Genomic DNA, 25,320 nt, shown 5'->3' on the forward strand with positions numbered 1-25,320 from the left:
CCTCAACTCTTTGGTTTTTCTCTCTGCCCCTCCATTTACTCCTCTTTTCTCTTTACAAGACTCAAGCACGAGGGACTCTCCCAGCCCCACCTTCTACTGCCACTTAGTGGTTAAGAGTGCAGGCTGTGGGATCAGACAAGGCTAGTCCAGACCCTGACATGCACATCTACCAGCTGTGACCTTGGGAAAGTTACTTCATCTCTCTGACCTTCAATGCCCTCGTCAGTCACATGAGAACAATAATCTCTGCCCTGTCTTCTTCACATGATTGTTTTGAGATTATGGAAAATTCCCAGGGCAGTGCCTGACACCTAGCCAAGTCCCTTCCATAATTCTGAAACTTCACTGAGAAGTCAGTTGGTGGCAGAAATTCTTGGCCCTTGCCAAATGTTTCTTTCTGCTACTTTTTAGATTTTTTTTGATGTGGACCATTTTTAAAGTCTTTATCGAATTTGTTACAATATTGCTTCTGTTTTATGTTTTGGTTTTTTGGCCACGAGGCATGTGGGATCTTAGCTCCCTGACCAGGGACCAGACCTGTACCCCCTGCATTGGAAGGTGAAGTTTTTTTTTTTTTTTTTTCTGGCTGCGTTGGGTCTTCGTTGCTGCACCCAGGCTTTCTCTCGTTGTGATGAGCGGGGGCTACTCTTTGTTGCGCTGTGCGGGCTTCTAATTAAGGTGGCTTCTCTTGTGGAGCACAGGCTCTAGGCGTGCAGGCTTCAGTAGTTGCAGCATGCAGGCTCAGTAGTTGTGGCACACGGGCTTAGTTGCTCCGCGGCATGTGGGATCTTCCTGGGCCAGGGATCAAACCCGTGTCCCCTGCATTGGCAGGCAGATTCTTAACCACTGTACCACCAGGGAAGTCCTGGAAGGCAAAGTCTTAACCACTGGATGGCCAGGGAAGTCCCCAGATGTTTCTTTCTTGATTGGAGAATGAAGTATGGATTTCACAATGCTCCCAAATCATATCAAGAGGACGTGCTCACTGGTCTAGGGTAAACTAACCTGACTCCCCTTCTCTATCTCCTCCTATATACACTACCCATTCCTCTTGTTAATACAGTAATTTCTTCGTGCTACTCTCTTGCTCAGGAAACTTCTTTGGCTCCCTGTAGCCTATAAGCTAAAATCTCAAATTAGTACTAGGGCATTCAAGGCTTTCTATGATCCGGCCCCAAAGGACTTTTCCAACTTCAGTTCCTAAGTCTCCCTTGTATGAACTCACCAGTCAAGACAGGCCAATTTATTAACATGCTCAGTTCTACCATTCAGCCTTTATTCAGGATGATCTACTCTCCAGAATGCCTTCCCTGTTTCATTACTGGACTGTAAAGCTCCTTCATTAGACTGTGAGGCTGGATGCTATTTTGTTTTGTTTTGAATCTCAGTATCAAGAGAGCTAGACACAATGAAGACCCTCAATAACTATTTGTTAAAATGAACTAAATGCCACTCTTTCAAATTCTTCTTCTTTAAAGTCCAGAACAGATCACTTTGGGTGCTCTGATGTAGTCAAGTTCAGGATCTGAAGCCAACAGACCTGGAGTCAGACACAAGCTCTACCACTGTGATGGCTAATTTTATATATCAACTTGTCTGGGCCACGATGCCCAGATAAGTGTTCAAACATTATTCTGGATGTTTCTGTGAGAACGTTTTGAATGAGATTATCACTTAAATTGGTGAACTCTGAGTAAAGAAGATTACCCTCCATAATGTTGATGGGCTTCATCCAATCAGTGGAAGGACTGAATGAAACAAAGGACTGACCTCCCCTGAGCAAGAAGGAATTGTACAGTGCACAGCCTTCGGACTTGAACTGCAATATCGGCTCTTCCCTAGGTCTCCAGCCTGCTGGCCCACCCTGCAGATTTGGGACTTGCCAGCCTCCATAATCACAAGAGCCAATTCCTTAAAATAAATTCCTTTCTATATAGACACACATCCTATTGGCTCTGTTTCTCTGGAGAACGCTGACTTATACAATCACTTACTGGCACTGCACTTCCATCAAGTTATTTTACTTGGCTGAGCCTTTGTTGTCTAAGCTGGAAAATGAGAATAATTGTTTCTCCTTCATAGGGTTGTAGTGATGATTCACTGAGACCCTGTCTGTGTATGTGAGAGCCTTGTAAATCGTGAGCTACCGTGCCTTGCTAAATCTTATTATCAAGGCCCATCACCTCCAGGAAGGTGTCCCCACCTGCTCCAGCTCTCTTTACTCTCAGACATTCCTGAGCTGCAAGCACAGTCTGGGCTTACACCACACCGTTTGTGTCCTTTCTTTTGGCATCTAAGCACATGTGATGCCCAGCACTGGAGGGGAGACAGAGGAAGTGGGGACAGCGGACCCAGTAGAGAGGCTCAGTATAGATCAGCCTGGCGGCAGCTCGTGGAGCTAGAGCAGAGGCTGCTGTGAAGGGTTCAGACACGGTGCTGCAGTCAGTTGGGTCCTGAATTTAAATGCAGCCCATTGCTCTTTGTCTCGACAGGGTAATAAAAAATCCTCAGACAGTATATTATGGATGCAAAGGTGCAACACTGGATCTCTGCTCTCTGCCCACCATCCGAGAGAAGGGAGACATGTCTGGGGCCTGAAGGAGACAGACCTTGCAGGGAAGGAAACAGGTCAGAGCAGACAGCATGTCCTTGGCAGGGTGGGGAGGGCTTGGACCCCTTACGCTAAGCCAGTGCTTCCCAATGTTTCACGCTGTGACTCACAGAGAAAATGATGATATTTGTTTGCACAGTGAAGGAAGGAGGGAGGGGCTACCTTTTTCTGGAGGTTACTGGGCCTAGAGCCTGGGCTCTTCCAGGCCTTATGAGGCTGTGCATGGGCTGTGGTATCAGTACCTTGGTGGGAATCTCTGTGATACGCTTTCCCCAACAGCTGGGAGCACAGAAGATGCTGTGGTCCTCACAGGCCAACCTGATGGAAAGCTCAGCTGGGAAGTCTATTGGCCCCCCAGCTCCAGTGGGTCTTATGCTTGCTGCCTCTCTCTATGGGTCGAGAATCCTGCAAATCTGATCACAGCATCCCTCGCTCAGCATGACTAGCACCTACACGCCTGGGTAGGGCACATAAATAAGGACCTCACCTCTCCACTCAGCCCTGTCTCCAAGCATTCTCTCCCCTAATAACTGTATCCATTTTTTTTAAACAACATCCATCTTTTCCATTCTCTCTCTTCCAAGTCTGCAGGTGGCTGGTTTGACTGATGTAGGATAAACTCTCCAGGCTGGCTTGGCTGCAGGGGGGTCCGCAGTGTTCATTCTGGGGCCAGGCTAAAGTGGCAGTGGCTCCCTGTGGCATGCTCTTCTCCTGGTGGATCTTTAGAATAGCCAGTGCCAAGCCAAACTGCACAGGCACGTTGGAGACCTCCATCCGGGTCCGTTCCGTTAGCCTCCCGTTTGCCAAAGGAGGTCACCTAGATATGCCCAACATCAGTGGGGCAAGGAAGAGTACTCCACCCACAGTCCTTCCTGGTGCTTGAAGCTCCAGACATTCCCAGCTCCTGAATACATGTGGTGTCATGACTCTGGCCTGGCCCTAGAATGTCCATTAATTGTAATATCTTCACATCAACTTCTCCATCAGATTGCACATACCATCTTGGAATACTGGGGCCTCCTCTGACCCATTTCTATATCTCTAGCCACCCAGTATGGTGCCTGACACAGAAGGAGTGCTCAGAAACTCCTCCATAAACAAATGAGTGAATGATTGAACAAACGAATGGCCAGTGCCTGGGTTTCTATGTGCTCACTTGCCTATCTATCTGGACCCAGGGGTCTCTGTGTATGTTTTGATCCTGGGCCCTCCTCTGACCCATTTCTATATCTCTAGCCACCCAGTATGTTGCCTGACACATAAGGAGTGCTCAGAAACTCCTCCATAAACAAATGAGTGAATGATTGAACAAACGAATGGCCAGTGCCTGGGTTTCTATGTGCTCACTTGCCTATCTATCTGGACCCAGGGGTCTCTGTGTATGTTTTGACCCTGGGCCCACTGGGGTACAGCTCCAAACACTGGGTCTAGGTTCTAGCAGAGCTAAGACACACTGTATAGGGTCAAAGTCCCTTGACCCACCATCCTTCCTTATGGCTGAATTTGACTTCATAGGATGTCTGAACTGGGAAGGACATTAGAGACTCCTTGGTTCAACTGCCCCCATGTGGGAAGAAGCAATGTCTTATTCGTCTTTGATTCCCAATGCTCAGAGCAGGACCTGGTACAAAGTGGGTGTTTGGTAAAAATTTGATTTTGCACAACTCCCTCTAACACTTTTATAAATAAGAAAACAAAAGCCCAGAGAGGGAAGATATAAACTCTCCCATTCATACAGTAATTTTCTGGTAGTCTGGTTTCCAGCCTGGGTCCTCTGACTTCCAGAAGGTCAGAACCCAATGGACTTTTCCTAAGGTCTTGTTTCTTGACACAGATCTAAGGTTATATGAAGTAAGACATTATTTACTTGTTCCAAATTTGTCTTAGATCATTGATGGATCCAACATGGATGAGTTCATGTTGCTTTGAAGCCATGAAGGCAAAAGGCAACTGATGTGGCAGCAACAGAGCAGACTTTGAAAGTTGACAGTTTTGAGCTTAAGAATCTGCAAAGGCACTTGCTGACTACACGACCTTGGGCAAATCCCCTAATTGCCCTGACCATCAATCTCCTCCCCCACTTCTTGCTCCAGATGGGGTCCATAATGCCTGTCTTTCAGGGTTGCAGTAAAGATCCACGCTAATGTGGGCCATTTGCCTGGAACATCTTAATCTTAGATGGTCAGTCACTTACAATGACGTTGTAGTTTCAGTCTGTACTTCAAAGCTGGCCCACAGCTCCAGCCATCACCTCTGTAGATTGTTTGCCCTTACAAAGACGCCCAGTCTCCATGCCCTGCCATCCTGCTATTTTAATTTTCGCAGTGCCACGGCTCACTGTGGAACAGCCACTGACCATAAAGTTTGACATTCTGAAGATTAAAGTGCTTTGAATTAGTCATGCACATGTGAAGTCATTGTTCCTACTTGTCCTGCTGCAGAATCTAAAAATGACTTTCAGCAGAGCCCGGTAACTTTCCCTCCTCAGTCACCTTCTGGTGAGGAGACATGGTGGAGCTCAGGCCAAGTGAAAACCCTCGGTCACTCAGAAGAAAACCAGAGCAGATGAGGGGCGGTATGAACTGGCATATTTGGAAAGAGGGGTCTGCTCCGCCAGGGCTTGGTGGTCTGCTGCCTCCCCAAGGAGCAGGGGCGGCTGGAGGGTTGGGGAGGGGTGGGGTGAGGCAGGGAAATCGTAAGCACAGGAGCAGAGCAGGTGCTGCGGGCTCTGGGTTCAGAACCTGCCTCTGCCCCATGTAGGCTGTGCGACCTCAGGTACGTTTATATCTTGAGCCAACATTTTCTCATGTGCAAGACAGAAATAGCGCCTCTTTCATAAGGCTGCCATGGGAATTAAATAAGCTAACAAGGCACTTAGCACAGTGTCTGGCACATGGCAGGCAATCAATAAATATTTTCCTTCTCTCAAAATCTTCCCAACTTTCCACGACTCAGATATCTTCTCGTGCTTTAAATGCTGTGCATTCCCAGAAATCCCAGAGAAGTTCACTTGCAAATATTATTACTAAAATGCTTAGCCAAAGGGAAGTGAACATGGGATTTCCCAGTCTGCCCTTAGTGTAAATAAGTAGGGCAGACTAGAGTCACAGTTTTCTTGTGGAGAACTCAAAAGAGGAATCCTCTTTGCTTTAAAACTAGTTGTCTGGCTGCCCGTGTCTCTATGGGGGGCCGGATGGTTCTCCATCCAGGCAGGAAGTCTGGTCCCCAACCAGCTGGCCTCTGGACCACCTACTCAGCAGATCCCCATGAAGTGATCACACAGAATTGTAATGTGTAATAAGAGCTACCATTCCTGACTCGGAGACAGTCAGCATGTTAAGTACTTACATTCTAATTTAACCTCACAAAAACCCTGGGAAGTTTGTACCATTATCTCTATTCGGTGGATAAGGAGTCTGGGGTCCAGAGAGGTCAAGCAACTTGCCCACAGTTATGCAGGGCTCAGAAATGGCAGGGCTAAGGTTTGAAACCAGATCTGTATGATTGCAGAACCCCAGGCTCCTAACCACTGAACCATACTGGCTCATACACCTCCAGTCCTGGCCCTTGCCTAAGCCTGGACCAGTTGGCTGTCCTGGCTTCTCTGTAGCTGGGCTGAGAGACTCGACATTCCCCGAGGCAGGTGTGGAAGACGCAGCCTGTGTTGGTGCAGCAGCCGGCTAGATGTCAGATAGCTGCGACCTGGAGCGTGTCTGGGATTGTACCCTCGGCTCTCCTCGGGGGACACTGTGAGAGGCAACCTCGTGACACTGGTGCTGGCATCTGCTGAAGGAACGCTTAAGAGGCCACAGGTCACTCCTCCCAACATGGGACCCTGGGTGAGAGGTCTCCTTAAGAGCTCAGTGCTGGGAAATTCTTTGTGTGGCTTTAGTGTGGCATGGGCTTTTGTTGTAACTAGCACACACAGTAAATAAATGGCAAGCACGTTAAAATAACTGGCCCACCGACACATACACCAGGACGTCATGTGGGACCTCGGGAGATGACTCCTCCCCACACTCCCACCAAGGACACACTGGGAAGAGGAACTCTCTTGACATCCTTACACCCTCTGGTTGTCCCTTAGCTCAGTTCACAGGTCCGGATGGCACACTTTGTCAAAAATCCACTCTGCCCACTTGGGGAGGCAGAAAAGAGAGACTGTGATCCCTGAAAGACAGCTCCTTCAAGGTGAAGGTCAAGTCCCCACTTTTCTGAAGAGCTCAATAAGTGGTATTTGAATCTGAATCTGTACTGAGGTGTGAGGAGAGGGGAAAGGGGAAGAGGGAGGGAGGGCGGAGGATTGGAGAGGAGAGGAAGAATAGAAAGCCTAGTGGGGCTGCGAGGAGACGGAAGGGGAAGGAGTGCAGAGGCTGCCTTTGCCCCTTTAATCCTCACCACCACCAGTTAAGGGGCTGGAGCTCTGCGCACCTGCACAAGAGAGTGTAAGCAGAGGACACTGGAATCCAATGCAGATTTGGTGCAAAACGTTTCCACTATTTGTCTTAAGAGAGGACGGGAACTAATGAGGAAGAAGGAGAGAGAAAGGAGAAATGGAGGAGAGGGGAGGGGAGACAGGAGGCTGGGGGGAAGGAGAAGACAGCAGGCGGAGGTGAGGGAGGGCACACTAGACACTGTGTGAGTGCGTGTGTCTGTCTGAGAGACAGAGTCCAATAGACTGACAGAGAAGAGAAGTGGGGAAGAGGAGAGAGAGACAGAGACAGAGGGGAGAGGGAAGAAATAGTCGGGAGGGGGGGATGCCCACACAGGAAGAAAACTGGGAGAGGTGAGTGGATGTGTCCCTCCCTCCTCCCAGCCCAGACAAAGGACTTGGCGGCTTCCCAACCCTCTTCGGGATGAAGCCAGACTCTCAAAGGCAGCCATGCACCCTGGGGGCCAGGAGAGGGCACTTCAACCTCAGACAACAGCAACGGAGCTGGAGCCGCAGCCGGCGGTCACCGCCAGGCCGGCAGATGAGAGGCGGAGGGAGGGGAGGGGAGGAGAGGCGAGCCTCTGGCTCAGGTCTGTGGGTTACCAGCTCTCAGTGGAGCCAGGGTCCTGTGCACGTCCCTGCAGACACAGGACGGGCGATGAACTGGTTTGGGTTCCCATTGGCTGCCTCTGCACCAGCCCAGCGCCTCCTCTGGCCCTGCCCTGCCCCGCCCCTACTCTAGTCCAGATTTCTGTCCTGAAGGGCAGGGTGCCTCCAACTTCTCCCCATGGGCCCCCTCCTCCCCTTCATCAAGAATCATCGCTTCCTTGAGTACAGGGAAGACTAATTTTCAAAACCATTTCTTAAATACCCTGCCATCTGCTCTGCACAAGCATTCACAAATTCAGCAGCAGGGAGAGGGGGCCGCTGAGGCACTGAGGTGGGGTGTCACTTGTCTGTGATCACATTAAAAAATAAATAAAAATCATGGCACTTTCCAGTCCTTACCTTCCATAAGGAGAACTTAAGCATGTTACTGTTTCCTCAACACCAGGATTAAGGAGTGCTTACATATATTGTCTCTGAGCACCAATACCTAACCTTGTCCCACCCTGAGTCTTGGTCTCAGTCCCACATCTTGACCATAGACTGAGGCTGATCATTAACGACTTTGTCCTGATAAGAAGTTCTAAACTCTGCACATGAACCCAGATGATGGAGTCTGACTCTATTGGGTTATCTGAGAAATCCAAACACACTTTTAAAAGGATTGCTGCTATTTAAGAATCTCAGGAACCCCTTTAGAATCTTAAGAACCCTTCATGGAAATTTCCATGAAACCTCCAGCCTGCACTGATATCACTGTTTCCTGATGGTCCAGACATTTATTACTTAGATTTCACCCAATTCAGTACTTGACCAGAAACAGTAATAATAACATTATTATTTATTGAGTGCCTACCACGTTCCAGGTAATTTATTAGGCACCTGTGATTTTTTTTTTTTTTATGTTTCTATCTACTTGAAACAACCCTATGAGGTAAGTAGCATAATCATCACTGTTATAGATAGGCAAAGTCGGGCTCAGAGAGCTTAGGTCTCTTGCCCAAGGTCACACAACCAGTAAATAGCAGAGCCAAGATCTGTACCCAGGTCAGCCTGGCTCCAAATGCCAAGCTCTTTTCCTCCTCTTATCAAACAATGGCATCTCTTAGTTACATCTCAGCTATAATTAGGTCCTCAACCATCTGGCTGGTTTCTTCAAAGAAACTGTCCTCTAGTGGGGCAATGAGATTTGGACTTGGTAAAGGAAGAAACAAATCCAAGCTTCTGGGAGGGGACTGCTCCACCATCTACAAACTGTCACCTGAGCAGGCTTCCTCTATTCGACTGTTTCTGCACTTTTGGAGCCGGGTACTGGTTGTGGCTAAAGATAGGCACTCAGGGACAACATGCACCGCCCCCTCCCTTGTTTATGAAGATAGATAATAATACTCATCTGTCTAGACTGCTGGGGCGATCAAACAAGATGATGGCTCTGAATGCACTTTTTACACCAATAAGGGCTGTTCACTTCCTGATGGCCCATTCAGGGCTCAGCATCCTGCAGGAGCTCTGTAAGTGTCGTAAATATATTTTGCTTTGAACGGAAATCCAAGCATCCTGTCTCCTCTCTTGTCTCCACTGACTCATGGCAAAATGTGCTTAGACTGAGAGCAGTGGTCCTGACCTCCTGCTCCCCCTAGGTTCCATTTTTCATCCTCCCCGTCACAACTCCCACCTCCTGCCTCTCCAGACACATCAACACTCCAGGCACGGCCACAGCTTCAGCTAAGGGCCCTCGCCTCGGACAGGGTTGCAGCTGCCTCCTCTTCTTGGCAGGACATATATCATCTTGAGGAAAATACTGACGGATAAGAAACCCCAGACAGACAGCATGTCCCGCCGGGCATGCAGCCTACTGCTTGGGAAGTGAGATTTGAGGTGCTGGCTCCAGATCTTTCTGGAAGAAAGGGAGAGTTGGTGGACCTGTGGCAACTGGGCTGTGCCCACAGTGGGTTAAGAAAATCCTAGGGGTGACTGTGCCCAATACCTAGATGTTCAATAAACGCGAGTTACACCCAAGCTCAATAGGCCCTTTGAATGAGGCCTGGAGGACGGAGGCCCTTTGTCCAAACCCACCATTTCACAGACGGGAAAGTGGGATCCAGGGAAGCCTAGTGATTTGCTCAGCATCACGCACACAGCAAGTCAGTGGCCAAAACCAGATGAACAAAGTCCAGGGCTCAAGAGTCTCACATCAGCACACGTCCACCTCACAACAATGCCAATAAGATAGCCCCAAACCTCTGGTCAGATGTGACGATCTGAGAAACTGGAATTGTTGGCTCCCTCCGGAAATCAGGAAGAGGGGGACCTTCGACTTAATTTCAGAGCCAGTGTCCAGGGAGCACATCCTTTTAAAGATGAAAGGAGCGAGAAGAAGGCAGAGCAGAGGAGTGTAGCTTGGTGAGGTGGTACACATCTATCCGCTGCCCGCTCCTATCTCCCCTGACCGTCCCCCTGGCCTCCCCGCTGCCACGATGCTCTCCCTGCAACGCTGGTTTGCCAGCAGATCATCAGTCCTTCACCAACTGGCTCCCACAGACCTCTCCAGCCTCACTGACTCTTACTCCCCAGCTTGTACCCCAAGGCCCAGACTTGCCCAAAGGAGGGAAGCAGCTCTCCCAGGGCTCCAGACTCTGCACACGCCGCCCTCCCTGCCTTGCCTGCAAGCCCCTTCCAGGCCCGTGCTCCTCCTCACCACCCTCTGCGGCCCCCTCTGTCACAACACTGTGCTGCAGACACTCGCCTGTCTGTCTGCCCACTGCACGGGAACTTCTCCAGGCATACGCTGTTACCACTCTTCGCTGCATCCCCAGAAGCCAGGCCAGGTTCTGGCGCATAGTAAGTGCTCAGTAAGTGTGGTCTCCGTTCTCCCCCACGCAGAGGTTCAAGCTGGAGCTGCCTCCACTGGCTCTCGTTCTGACCTCTAGGGCCGCATAGAACAGATGTACTCCCTCTGCTCCAGGATGACTCTTTAGAAATTGACCAAAGCAAAGAGTCCAGATGTTTTCTTTCCAAGGAGAATATCCCCAATTCCTTGGCCAGTTCCTCACAGGCCACGGTGTTGGGTAGGGTGACCAACCATCCTGCTTTACCCAGGGCTGTCCTGGTTTTAGCACCACAAGTCCCCTGTCCCAGGAAACCCCTCAGTCCCAGGCAAACCTGGACACATGGTAAATCTAGTTTTATCTTCCCCTCCCATCCTAGGTCTTCAGAGGCCATGCACCATTTTCTCAATGGCCTGCCCAGCTGGGGGGTAGGCAGAAATGAACCCAGGGCTCCAGGGGTCGATGACACAACAGGGCAAAGAAAGGCCGGCACCTCCTTGCTCCCAACATTGGCCTCTGTTAATGCAGCCAGTCGGCATCAATTCTGGCAGGAGAACAGTGTGCGGTGGCTGTGCGGGTTGATACATTTGCCTTGTGGGCTAATACGGAGCTTTATAGCGTCAACTAAGATGCCTAAGCCAATTTACCACATAGGAGACCTTGTTCCCCCAAATCAGTACTTCCAAAGCTGCTTTGGTTTTATTTGTTGACTGTAAAGACAGAAAATTTTCAATACCTTTGTTCTCAATATTGCCTAAGCCCTTCAACTGTTCCAGGCATTCATCCATGCCACAGTTACTTATTAAACACCTACAATGGGGCTTCCCTGGTGGCGCAGTGGTTGAGAATCTGCCTGCCAATGCAGGGGACACGGGTTCGAGCCCTGGTCTGGGAAGATCCCACATGCCGCGGAGCAACTGGGCCCGTGAGCCACAGCTAATGAGCCTGCGCGTCTGGAGCCTGTGCTCCACAACAAGAGAGGCCATGATAGTGAGAGGCCCGCGCACCGCGATGAAGAGTGGCCTCCGCTTGCCACAACTAGAGAAAGCCCTCGCACAGAAACGAAGACCCAACACAGCCAAAAATAATAAATAAATAAACACCTACAATATGGCAGACAGTCCCTCTCGGTGTCCTTTGGGCTGGTCAGAGACCCAAATCTGCAACTGGTTGGAACAGACTTGGGGTAAAGTCCTTCTACTTTGGGGCCTCTCCCCACATTTGTACAATAAGATAATAGAAACACAAGTAAGTGTGTATATAAGTGTGCAAGTGAACTTGAATATACACAAACAGGTTCAAATTTCTGAAGAACCAGCCAGAATTTCTCTGACTGTCAGCTCACAGCCATAATCCTGAGACAATATCAACTATTTTTATCAGCAACTTGGTTTCCATGGAGCCTTGCAGCGCTGCTAGTGAAGGTTGACGGTTATCACCATAAAATAACTTTACAACTTTGTAATTTGTAGCTCTCTGCTGTCAGTAATATTAACAGCATTTCGAATTATGGCTATAAACTTGACAATAGCAGATAAAACCCTTAGAAACCTCATTTTGGGGGGATGTGGGAGGCTGCGGGAAGGTAATGACATTTTGGTTTTCCAGGCCTGGGTAGAAGGTGCGCTTTGATCTGGAGGTGGGAGATGGGAGGGCCAAGGCCGGGTTCACAGAGAGCAAGGCAGCTGAGCTGGGGCACCACAGAGACAGGGTCTGGGTGGCAATACGTCTGGGTGATCAGAGACTACAAACATGTCAAGGCTGGGGGCAGGGGTCACAGACATTGGGGCTATAGGACGGGCAAGAGCTGGCTGGTGGATCCCAACCTCTGCGGGGTTTTGTCCTACAGGAAAGGAAGGGAAACTGGACCAACTGTAGAGCAGGGAGGAAAGTAAAACAAAGCCTACCAGGCAGAATTGAGAGAGCAGCCCGGGGCATGTTATTTGACTTTTCTGGGCTTGAGTTTCCCTATATGTAAAAGGTACTTATCTCATAAACCCATGCACATGTGGTCACCTTATCTTTGATAAAGGAGGCAAGAATATACAATGGAGAAAAGACAGCCTCTTCAATAAGTGGTGCTGGGAAAACTGGACAGCTACATGTAAAAGAATGAAACTAGAACATTCCCTAACACCATACACAAAAATAAACTCAAAATGAATTAAAGACCTAAATGTTAAGGCCAGACACTATAAAACTCTTAGAGGAAAACATAGGCAGAACACTTTATGACATAAATCAAAGCAAGATCTTTTTGACCCACCTCCTAGAGAAATGGAAATAAAACCAAAAATAAACAAATGGGACCTAATGAAACTTAAAAGCTTTTGCAGAGCAAAGGAACACATAAACAAGACGAAAAGACAATCCTCAGAATGGGAGAAAATATTTGCAAGTGAAGCAACTGACAAAGGATTAATCTCCAAGATATACAAGCAGCTCATGCAGCTCAATATCAAAAAAACAAACAACCCAATCCAAAAATGGGCAGAAGACATTTCTCCAAAGAAGATATACAGATTGCCAACAAACACATGAAAGGATGCTTGACGTCACTAATTATTAAGAGAAATGCAAATCAGAACTACAATGAGGTATCACCTCACACCAGTCAGAATGGCCATCATCAAAAAAATCTACAAATAATGCTGGAGAGGGTGTGGAGAAAAGGGAACCCTCTTGCACTGTTGGTAGGAATGTAAATTGATACAGTCACTATGGAGAACAGTGTGGACGTTTCTTAAAAAACTAAAAATAGAAGTTTGAAAACTAAAAATAGAATACCATATGACCAGCAATCCCACTACTGGGCATATACCCTGAGAAAACCATAATTCAAAAAGAGTCATGTACCACAATGTGCATTGCAGCACTATTTACAATAGCCAGGACATGGAAGCAACCTAAGTATCCAATCGACAGATGAATGGATAAAGAAGATGTGGCACATATATACAATGGAATATTACTCAGCCACAAAAAGAAACAAAATTGAATTATTTGTAGTGAGGTGGATGGACCTAGAGACTGTCATACAGAGTGAAGTAAGTCAGAAAGAGAAAAACAAATACCGTATGCTAACACATATATATGGAATCTAAAAAAAAAAAAAAGCTTCTGAAGAACCTAGGGGCAGGACAGGAATAAAGACACAGACGTAGAGAATGGACTTGAGGACATGGGGAGGGGGAAGCGTAAGGTGGGACAAAGTGAAAGAGTGGCATGGACATATATACACTACCAAATGTAAAATAGATAGCTAGTGGGAAGCAGCCGCATAGCACAGGGAGATCAGCTTGGTGCTTTGTGACAACCTAGAGGGGTGGGATAGGGAGGGTGGGAGGGAGACGCAAGAGGGAGAGGATATGGGGATATATATATACGTAAAACTGATTCACTCTGTTATACAGCAGAAACTAACACAACAATGTATAGCAATTATACTCCAATAAAGATGTTAAAAAAAAAAGGTACTTATCTCAAAGGCCAAAAATCAAATGATTCTTTCTATATCCATCTGTCTGTCTATCTATCTATCTATCTATCTATCTATCTATCTATCTATCTATCTACCTAATGATTTGGAAATAAACCTGGAGATCATATCATTTCATCTTCTAATCTAAAGATAGGAAAATTTGGACCCAAAGAGAAAGGAACTCCCCAAACCTACATGGCAAGTTGGAGGCAAAGCCAATCCTGTAATGCAGGGAGCCTGACCCATCTCATGAAGTACATCTCAACATTACTATTTTTACCATTACTACTACTACTATTAATCATTCATTCATTCAGCCAGTCATTCAGTCCCGTTTAGTCGTCTGTCCCCAAAGCCCTCTTTTTGAAGCATTTGTTTGTTTACGAATCTTAACAAAGGCTTGACCTTGGCCATCACAAATAGGAACTGGGAAGTACCTGGGTATCTTTCCATGCCACCCAACAGGTCAGACCTGACTGCTTCCTGCTCTTCTGTATAAAAAGTGAAGCTTCCTCCCCAAGAAAGAAAACCCAGGCAGTACTCCCCTCCTCCTGCTAACCACCCCAGCACACATACATATTCATACTCGCTGTCCTATTAGTGAGCCAACTAGCAGATGCAGGTGAAGCCTGCTTCCATTTCATTCATTCCTTCATTCATTCACATTCACTGAGGGTCTACCTAGTACCAGGCTTTAGCCAGAGAAGTAAAATGATTTAACCAAGGTCACACAGCTTTATGAGTGGGGGAGGGCAGAAGGCTGTTCCGAAACTGGGATCTTGACTCCCAGCCCAGCATTCTTTTCACCAACTCAAGGGAAAACCCACCTTGACTGTGCACACCAAGAAAATCCCTTCCTTCCTTATGACTCTACAGTAGCTTGTGGAAAAGTCTGTCTGAAGCCCAGGTCTCTCCCCAGAAATTCTGGCCCATAGAACCATCTGCCTACCAAACTTCTCCATTTGTATGTCACATGAGCCCCCTACACTTAACACATCCCAAACAGAGCTCAGAATATCCCCCTCTCCAGCCCCTTTCTCCAATAGTTGTGTTTAAGTGACTGGAGCCACCGTCCGCCGTGTTGTTCAAGTTGAGAAACTGGGCATCTTCCTTGACTTCTTCCTTCACTTCCACACCCAAGCAATCACCCAAAATAGTCAATTCTACCAGTTAGATAATAAAACATGTTATTAAGATGGAACTGTCTTAGTCTTGGTTTTGCTGAGATCCCAAGTCTGTAGATACCACATTGCAAAGTGAGGTAGGAAACTACCAGGCAGGACTTGCAAAAGGAAACCAGAAAACCAGATTTGCAAACTTCAGCTCCCCTTCAGACAAGAGGGCCACTGGAGGGTGCAGTGCCCTAACGGAGGTGAGCCCCAGATCACCGTGGACTGAGGGAGGACCCATGAACAACTGGCCTGAGCACATGCACTTGCCCACGTCAGCGCTCTCCAGCCCCGGGGCAGGTGTGTCTGAGGAGGCCCACAAGGGACTGCCAGGCCCTCTCAGGGAGTACCAGTCACCCAAGACCTTTCCTACACTTTCCTCCTCTCCCTCATCCTGCTCCACCTTGGAGGGGTAAACATCTAGGGTTAGCCAGATGGGGGAAAGGGCTGGAAATCAAGTCGGGGAAACGGGAGTCTCCTCGAGCAGCCTGTCTGAGACAGGCCTGGGCTAGAGGATGTGGAAGGTTTTACTTTGAAGAGGTTCAGTGGCTTTGATTGGACGAGACACAGTCATTGCTGAACTGAGACTGTTTGGTGACCAGAATTAATTAGAACACTTTTAATTTCCTGAGAGTGATTAGAAAGTCATGGGATCTGTAAGAGCTTTTATATCTCTAGATCTAGATGTAGAATCTATACGCATCTATGTGCAGGGTCAATGGGAGACAAAAAATATTTTATACTTGTACGCTGTGAGTGTTTCTTATTTAATGTACCTGTTACATAGCTCACAAATCTTTCTCCTTCTATTCATGGTCTGGTTCTGCCTATATTTATTTATTACCTGCTGTTTCTGGCCCAGCTCCAACTTCCTTCCAATACTCTGGACGCACATCCTCTCGCTGGCATCGGGGCTTTCTCCCGTATGTCTCCCTCTACCAGGAAGGCGGCTCTACCCTGCTTCTGCTGCCTGCAGCCCATCCACCCTGGAGGCCTGAGCCCTAGTTACTCCTCCTCCAGGAAGTCTTTCCTCCCTCTCCTTCTTCACCGCTCCTGCGGGGTTAGACGGCTCCCATGTGCATCCCCAACTAGCAGAGTTTCCCTCTGCCTGATCATTTATCCCTCTGTGCTGCTGTCTCTACCTTTTCCCCTCCTCTCAAAACTGTCTCCTTCTAGGGCTTCCCTGGTGGCGCAGTGGTTGAGAATCTGCCTGCCAATGCAGGGCACGCGGGTTCGAGCCCTGGTCTGGGAAGATCCCACATGCCGCGGAGCAACTGGGCCCGTGAGCCACAATTACTGAGCCTGTGCGTCTGGAGCCTGTGCTCGGCAACAAGAGAGACCGCGGTAGTGAGAGGCCCACGCACCGCGATGAAGAGTGGCCCCCGCTCGCCGCAACTGGAGAGAGCCCTCGCGCAGAAACGAAGACCCAACGCAGCCATAAATAAATAAATAAATAAATTTAAAAAACAAAAAAAACCAAAAAACTGTCTCCTTCTTGAAGGCAGGAACCATGCCTTATTCATCTGCCTATTTCTAGTGTCTAGTGAGTTTTGTGGGATGGATGAGTAAATAAATGGTATCTTCAATGTCTGCTGTATGTTTCAGAGGACCCAGTACGAGGCACATAGTGGGCTCTGAACTGAGACCAAGATAACTAACTGAGTTCTAAAGCTCTGCGTTTTGTCTTGGCTACAGCGGCCATTCCCTTCTCCTAGAGCCAGCATTTTCTGATTTCAAGGTGTCCACAGCTATAAGTGTGTGTGGAAAACAGTCTGCTTAGGACCCAAGGTCTCTGTTTCCAATGTTTTTCTCATCCATTATGTCAAAGAGCTATTTCCTTTTGGCTTGTAACCAGACCATAAACAAAGGCCAGAGAAGCTCTGGGTTATTTTATGATTCCAGTTTAGCTTTTCTCTCTCTCTCTTTTTTTTTAAATTGTTTGAACAGAGCATATTTATTACTTGGCAGGCCAGTAAAATGTAAATAAGGTTTGCTGAAGAATGGTCCAAAATTCTCAGGAATTTATCATTTCACAACAACAACAGAAACAACAAACCACAGGAAGGAAAGGCAAGGGAACTAGTATTTAATGGCACTGAGTATATGCCCAGTCATTTATCCGCTTTCTCCCACGTAACCCTCCAAACAACACTGTGAGGTAAGTAATCATTATCTGCACTTTCCTGATGAAGAAACTGAGGTTAAATAACTGGGTTAGGGTCCTCAGCTAGAATGACAGAAAGCAGAGCTCACACCCACGCCTCTGACCAGAGCTGTATTCCTGCTACAACCTGGACAGAGACCACCAGCCAGGGCAGCAGCCTCTGAGGATGGCTTCATTTAGATCCTGTTGAAAGTTAGAAGTCTTCCTCCCAGAAAATGAACTCCGCATCTTTACTCACAGTTTTGCATAAATTTTAGACAGTTCGTAGGCTCTTCTTGCCATCCATAAAGCCCTCGATTAAGAACCCTTTAACTACAAGAATGAAAATAGCTATCGGCTTGGCTTGATCAATTGTCCAGGACACTTCTGTGCTGATTTTCCCTATTGGACTGAAACTCATGCTCATGGGGTCACTCAGTCTTAAGACTCATACATAACACAACTGTGGATTCTTGATATCATAAATTCATCTAAACAGGGAATTATAAAATTTTAAATTTTAGAATCAGAAAAATCTTAGAGTATCAGAGCTGGAAGGAACCAGAATACAGACAAATCCACACATAGTTTCATTCTGCAGCTCTGACAGGTAGGAAGTATCAGATACTGAGCCTAAGAGAAGGGACAAGGCCTGCTTGAGGCTACCCAGTAATGGTGACGGAATCAGGATCCAAACCCCTGGTTGCTGGATTCAAACCCCCGGTTGCTGGATTCAAAGACAGATCATCGGGTTGAAGATTCAACCAGTGGAAGGAAAGTCATGCAGTCTGCGTGGGGATGAGAAAAGTGGTGACAGAGGAACATTTGTTGAGTTCCTATCAGGTGCCAGGCAGTGCAAGGGGATTGGAGACATATTGCATCTTTTCGCTACCCTGATAAGCCTGCAAAGTGAGTAGTATTATTTTTGTTTTACAAATGGGGGAACAGGCTCAGAGTGGTGAGATAACCAGCCCAAGGTCACACAGCTAGGGAAGCATCAGTGTCCATGGCTATATTACCCTGATGTGGTGGGGAGGAGAGCCAGAGAGCAAGACCCTGGTAATGTTTAGCTGGTGCTTTTCCAGGGAGAAAAATTAAACTGACAGATACATATGTTCTGGAAGGTGAGGAGGTGGACACTCTTGTGGGCCTTGGTGAAATATCTCTCAGGATTCCCCACCTCCCCTAGCCCTTCTCTGGTCTTCCTCTCACCCAGCATCCTCTGGATAGCTAATCTGGCCTTCATGGACCCTGATGCTGGGAAGGGCACACTCTGGATGACAGACATAAAACCCCTCATCGTGGGAACTGCACATACCCACTCGCTGTGTGAACCACATGGCGTTCTGAGGTGCAGGTCCTCCGTTACGGTGACCCCACCAAGGCCTTTTGCCCCGCGAACCCTACCAACACAGCCCCTGGCCTTTTGCTCTAACAGCCCTGACTACCTTCTTTAACATAAAGGTGGGTCCTCATTCATAGTCACGTAAACCTTTTCGATGTTTTAACCAATAGCCGCTTCATATTTAAAGCTTACGGTGCACACTCATGTATATTATTTCATTTAACCTCCTTGCAGCTCAGTGAGTTTGAGTATTACTAGGTCCTCCTCTTACAGACAAGGACACTGAGGCACAGTGAGGCTATATAACTTGCCCATGGTGACACATCCTGTAAATGGCTGAGCCCGGATTCAAATCCAGATTTGTCTCAATTGAAAGTCTGCTCTCTTTTCATGAATATTATTCCCACAGCAGGGGTTAAGAAAGCAGGAAGGTTCCTGGTGCCTTTGTGAAGGTGACGAAGCTTTCCTCAGGGAGGCTGGAGGATTGCTGAAGGGTGGGAAGATGTCGGTGCTGTCATCAGATCCAGGTCTCCTGACTCCCAGTCTAGAGGACACTTCCTCCCAGACCATATTGCCATTCCTATCAGACCATGTAATTTCTTTTTCTGATTGGGACACAGAGCCAGCAGCCAACAAAGATCACAATCTGTCTGCCTGAAATCTCCCTCTGCTAGGAGAGGTTTTTTTTTTTTTTTTTTAATGCATTTCAAACAAGAACCAGGTTAAATCACACTCATGTGTGTTGAACTGGCCTGCACTTCCCTGGAGAAACTCCAGATTCCTCTTCTTTTCCCCTAGATGACAGATAAGACGGGGTGACCCAACAGCACCGCGGCCTGCCCAGCTCCTGCGCAGCCTTGCTACCCATCACCCTTAACCCCTTCCAAACGCTGGCTTCTGGTCCCCACCGACATCCCCATCCACTCACTCCCCAAGTCTTCTCAGTGCCACATTCTAAATATTCCACAGCACCGCCCAAGTCTAGGCTTGAGTCATTTCCCACCTGGATTGTCATAACGGCCTCCTAGTGTGGCTCTGTCTGCAGCCTTGGCCCCTCCAATCTAACCTTCCCACTGCAGCCAGAGGGGCTCCCCGCTGCTCTTTAAAGCCCTTCTACTGCTCTCCATTGCCTTCATAGTCCTTACCGCTTAAATTCCTAACGGGCTGCCATTTTGGTCTCATCTCCTGCATCTGCAGTCCTTCAGCCATACCCGACCCCTTACAGCTCCGACAGTCTACCTTCCTTCCTCCCCTTTCTGTCTGCAACGCCCTCCCTACAACGACCCACCCCAAGCAATCTGCCTAATTTCTACTCACTCTTAAAAACTCAGCTTAGATGTCTCTTCCGCTGGGAAGCCTTCCCTGACTTCCCGAAACTGTGTTTGAGTCTCCTCTTACCCCCATATGCAGACATTTTTGTCTTCAGTATGTTCCCTGCTATACATCCCCTGTGCCTAGAACTTTACCTGGCTTATGGCAGACACTCAATATATATATTTAAATGAACATTTCCCATGGCTCTCTGGAATTCCTGCACCACAGAACTTACCCCACAGATTATAGCTGCCTCTTTCCTTTTCCGGCTCCCCAAGTAGACCAAAAGCTCAGTGAGTCAGGGACCACGCCTTCTTGGTCAGTATTTTACCCCAGTGCCTAGTAGGATTCCTGGCATGTGCTAATGGTGTACTTACTTTTGATGACTGAGGATTGGGTGTTGAGGAGAGGAAACCCTGGGCCTGGGCCAAGGGAGGGGCCTTCTACTGAGAGAAACATTTGCTTCTAACACAAAATCATGTTGGAGGTGCTGAGATAGGGTAGGAGAACCCATCAAACTGGACATCAGAAATCAGCCACAAACTAAGTGCAGGCCACACCTGGCAGGACCCTTATCTCATTGAGGTAAGGCTCACATGTGGGATACCTTTGGTGCACATGCTCAAACTCTTCTTGCAGACAACTCCCTCTATCTCCTTTGCCACCACATCAGGGGCGAGCTAGGCAGGGGCAGCACGGAATGTGCGTATGCGTGGAGCACAGAAGTTAGCGGATCCTGGGGAAGCAATGGGCCGCACACCATCGTGTGTGCGTGTGTGTGTGTGTGTGTGTGTGTGTGTGGCACATAGAGATGGCCAGGACTTTGGAAATCAAGGGTCCTCTGCTGCAGAGCAGAGCCTACTCCATTGGCCGGTGGGCCAGGTATTTATTAAAGCAGACTTCAAGGTGACTGTCCTAGTCTTGGTGACTGGGCGGGGACTCTCCCTCAGTTCTTACCACAATCTCTCCAGTGAGGTACTGGATCTGGAAGACTGGTCTAACACCTCGTCTGCCTATTGCTTGCCCCTCCCTCTGAGGCCATCACCCTGCCCCCATGTTCCCAGCTAGGTTACTGGACCCCCCAGAGCCACGAGGGTGCAACCGACTGTGTGGACTAATGCTAAGTCATGTCTTGACCAGAAAGGAAGTTTTCCTGCACAGAGTGTGGTAAGAACTCCACAAACACTCCCCAAGGGTTGAATTAAGGCTGAAAGGAGCACTTCCACTTCTGGGGAGAGAGAGTTTGTATATAGAGAGTTAATATTATCCTTTCCCTTTCTTTTCCATCAACTATAATTCTTTCTCTGAGAAAACTAAAAGTGTTCAGAAAGGAGAAATGGGTCAATCCAAAAACAAAAAGTAAAGAAAAGCAGAAACTGTCACAATCTGTCACAACCCTTATGTACTGACCTTGAAATGAAAATCAATACTCAGGAAACTAGAATTACTAAAGAATCCCTAAAAAATCAAGCAAGCTAGAAAGCGGCCTCTAATTTCATCATGACAGGCTTGGGGGTTCTTGGGGACATTTTATGAGGAAGCCAAGAGGAAAAGCGGGTTGGCAAAGGAAACGCAAAGGCAGAGAGAAAGATGCACAGAGGATGAGCAGGAAGGCGGGGAAGATGGAGGGAGGCTAAGGGGAGAGAGAGAGGAAAGGATGGTGGGGAAAGGAGAGAAGATGGAGGAGGGGAGCGAGGAACACATCACATGAAGTAAGGAGAGAAAAACACAAGGCGGGAGTTGGGGGGAGAGACAGAAGGAGAGGGGGATGGGGACTTCCCTGGTGGCGCAGTGGTTAAGAATTTGCCTGCCAATGCAGGGCACACGGGTTCGAGCCCTGGTCCGGGAAGATCCCACATGCCATGGAGCAACTAAGCCCGTGTGCCACAACTACTGAGCCTGAGCTCTAGAGCCTGTGAGCCACAACTACTGAGCCTGCGTGCCACAACTATGGAAACCCACGCGCCTAGAGCCTGTGCTCCGCAACAAAGAGAAGCCACCGCAATGAGAAGCCTGCTCACCGCTACGAAGAGTAGTCCCCGCTTGCTGCAACTAGAGGAAACCCATGCACAGCAATGAAGACCCAACGCAGCCAAAAATAAATAAATAAATAAACTTTTTTAAAAAGTAGAGGGGACAAGGCGGGTACAGACAAGCGAAAGGGAAAGTAGTGCACAGAGGGAAGACAAAGGGCAGGAGCAGGAGCATAGAGAGATGGAAGTCTGCTCTATAGACCAGACTTATGGTTGCCAAGAGGGAGGGGGAGAAGGAGAGGGAGGGACTGGGAGTTTGGGGTTAATACATGTGAACTACTACATGTAGAATGGATAAACAAAAAGGTCCTACTGTATAGCACAGGGAACTATATCCAATCTCCTGGGATAAACCATAATGGAAAAGAATATAAAGAAAAGAATGTGTATATGTGTATAACTGAATCACTTTGCTGTACAGCAGAGATTGGCACACCATTGTAAATCAACTATACTCCAATAAAAAATTAAAAAAAAAAAAAGAGAGAGAGAGAGAGACATGTTCAGGGTGAGAAGGAGGAGCCAAGACTGTCGAAGTCTTCCTTAGCAGCCCCGGGATGAGCATCTGGCCTGTGTACTTACATACTTTAGATGATGGAAGACTCACTCCTTTGTGAGGGGACAGAGGGGAGAGAGAGATGGGAACAGCACAAATATGGGTAGGCCATGGGTCCAAGTGCCCGAGGAAGACTTGAGGCATAGCAGAGGCAGATGGAGGGGGGTGTCCCTTAGGAGGGCAGCAAGCAAACAGGACAATCCAGAGGTGACACGAGCAGAACCAGCCATGTCCATCCTCACCCCAGAGTCTCAGCCCTCACCTGAGTTGGAGACCAAATTCCTGACCTGCTTGGTAAATCCTGGCCGACTTGGGTACTTTCAGCTGCGAAGGATACAGGCTTCCTCCGTGTAGGGCACAGCGGCTGTGGTGCCGCCAATGATGTAGCTGTAGAAGGAAACCTCGAGGGTGTAGCAATACGAAGTGTGGTCCAGCAGCCCACCGAGGAAGCGACGGCCGGTTCCTGCTTTCACGGCATCTCGGTTAAAGGATGTGCTGGACTGTGAAAGACAAAGAAGGGAGGAGAGAATCAGGGCTGGACACCTGCTGGCTATGGGACCTTGAGCGAGCACCTCTGGATCTCAGCTTCCTCATCTGAAAAGTGGGATGTGAATCCCACTTTGCAAGATTATTATAAGGATGGATTAAATAGACAAGCAATTAAATGAAAGCACCCAGCACAGTTCTTAGGGCATAGTAACTGCCATTTAACAAAGATTTGTGGAAATTTGAATGGGGACAGATGGAGCAAGGAAAAGTAGACAGAGAATAAGAATGATATTATGATAATCAAGACTGAAATTTGGGCACTGCTTTCAACTTTATGATATTGTTTCCCATATAGTATCTCATTTAGGCTTCACCCCCTCGACAGGGGTGTTGTAATGTTTCCCCTCTAAGGTGAGGAAATGGAAGTTCATAGTAAGTGACACAGATCTGGACCAGGACTAAGTGACTCCAGACACCCCAATCCTCCTTCACAAAGCTCCCCCTCCGTTAGGGACAGCTGAACTCGTGCTCAGTGTCACCAGAGCACAGGGATCACGGCTCTTCTTTACTTGGGTGTCTACTACCCCCATCACAATGGATAGAGAGGAAAGAGCCAGCAGGTCCGCATTTCAAGTCCTCTCTTCAAAAGTGTGTGAGATGTTAGGCAACTAGCCTTATTGGTCTGAGCCTCAGTTTCCTCATCTGTAAAGTGGTGGTAAAAATCGCATCTCTTTTACAGAGCTGTGAGGGTCAGTTCACTTGTGGTTAGAAGGGCTTTCTATGCTAACCCATGGAAATCGCAGTAAATGAAGAGCCTGGTTTTAATAAGAGAGGGCATGTCCTCTTCAGCAGAATATAACAGAAGAAGGAAAAGGGGGTGGGGAGGAAGAGGGAGAAAGAAAACAGCAAAACAAGACAGATATAGAGACACTGAAAGAAAGAGAGCTGTGTGTATGTATGTGTGCGCGCATTTTGACGTAAAGGAAAGGATCAGAAAATTAGAGTGTCAGATCAGAAAGGACTGTTGAAGTTGAAGCTCATGTAGTGAAATCCAACTCTCTCATTCTGGAGTTGGGTACTGAGGGTCAGAGAAGAGGGGAGACAGACGCTGGACTAGGATAGATGACCTTGACCCAAGCCCTAAGCTCTTAAGGAGGCTGCAATGCAGGAACTCCATCAGGCAAGGCCAGAAATAAAGCTCCTAGACTACACTCTTTTTGTAGACCCTGGAAACCTCACCCCTGTGAGGGTCTCTGAAGTCTGTGGCCCAGCCTCCTGGAGAATCACAGTCTCCCAGGGTCTCCTCCAGAAGACCACACTCTGCTCTGAAACTGGAGTGGTTTCAAAAAGACAAGTGTTGGCCAAACTCCAGAGATTTCCACAGAAATAAGCATATGGCTGTTTTCATCCCCGAGCTACTAATGAGGAGCCATCTCATTCTACCTGTTTCAAACGCTGAGGGACCTTGCCCTAGATACCCAACTTCTCTGGGCTTTAAGTGTCTCTTGGGTATAAAGTGTTGGATTGGGCTAAATAATCTCCCAGTTCCTTTCCTGGTGGGGCATTCCAAGATTCTGAGATTCAAAGTGCATCTTACCTCATGGAGAAATTCATCCTCTCTCCACTAATGTCTAGGCCTGAAGCAACGAGCAGGCATGTTTTCAGCTCATCAACTTCAAAAATTGCCATGCCCTTTGTGGGCCTCTCCCCCTCTGGCCACACGGAAATAACAGGCCTCAGAGATTTCGTATCAAAACAAAGAAAAATGTGCAAAAACTCTTTCCCAAGTTTGCTTCCACCACAGGCTGATTCCCCTCCTTATCTTCCCTGCCATTTCTCAATATTACTTTTTGCTGCAAATTATTCTATCTGCCAGTCCACAGCCTCTCCGGTCCTTCCTGGTGTGTAAGGGGGTAGTAACAACAGTCTCTGGAGTCTGTTGAGATCTTTACTGCCAGCAAAGTACTTTCATATCTATTACTGTATCTGTCCTCCCAGGAAGTTATGAGGCAGGCAAGACAAAAAAATTATCACCCACAAATTACTGACAAAGAAATTGGGGCCCAGAAAGGGCTATGGAGGAAGAGGATGGTGGACATATGACCCCCGTCAGCAGACATGTTAGGCTCCTTCTAAGAGAACGAAGGCCAAAGGTCTGTGAAAGTAGACCCTGGGCCGGGGCCTGGCACTGGGAGATGCTCAGTGAGTTTCTTCTCTTGTTAACGCTGGAATCAGATCAGTGAAACAAATGCCAGCTCCTCAGACAAACCAAGCTCCAAGACAGCTTGGAGACTCAGAGAGTCTCCCTCCCTG

At 47.9% G+C, this 25,320-nt stretch overlaps 1 protein-coding gene across 1 annotated transcript in view; it reads right to left on the reverse strand.

Moving 5' to 3' along the window:
* AGBL4 (ATP/GTP binding protein like 4) overlaps positions 1 to 25,320 on the reverse strand; it is a 1,270,110-nt gene that overhangs the window by 34,656 nt on the left and 1,210,134 nt on the right. The window contains exon 11 of the mRNA XM_036855931.1: positions 22,856 to 23,018. Within this exon, the coding sequence (XP_036711826.1) occupies positions 22,856 to 23,018 (163 nt within the window). The remainder of the gene's footprint in view (positions 1 to 22,855; positions 23,019 to 25,320) is intronic.

The sequence above is a fragment of the Balaenoptera musculus genome, chromosome 1 (genome assembly GCF_009873245.2).
Source record: "Balaenoptera musculus isolate JJ_BM4_2016_0621 chromosome 1, mBalMus1.pri.v3, whole genome shotgun sequence".
Lineage (NCBI taxonomy): Eukaryota > Metazoa > Chordata > Mammalia > Artiodactyla > Balaenopteridae > Balaenoptera > Balaenoptera musculus.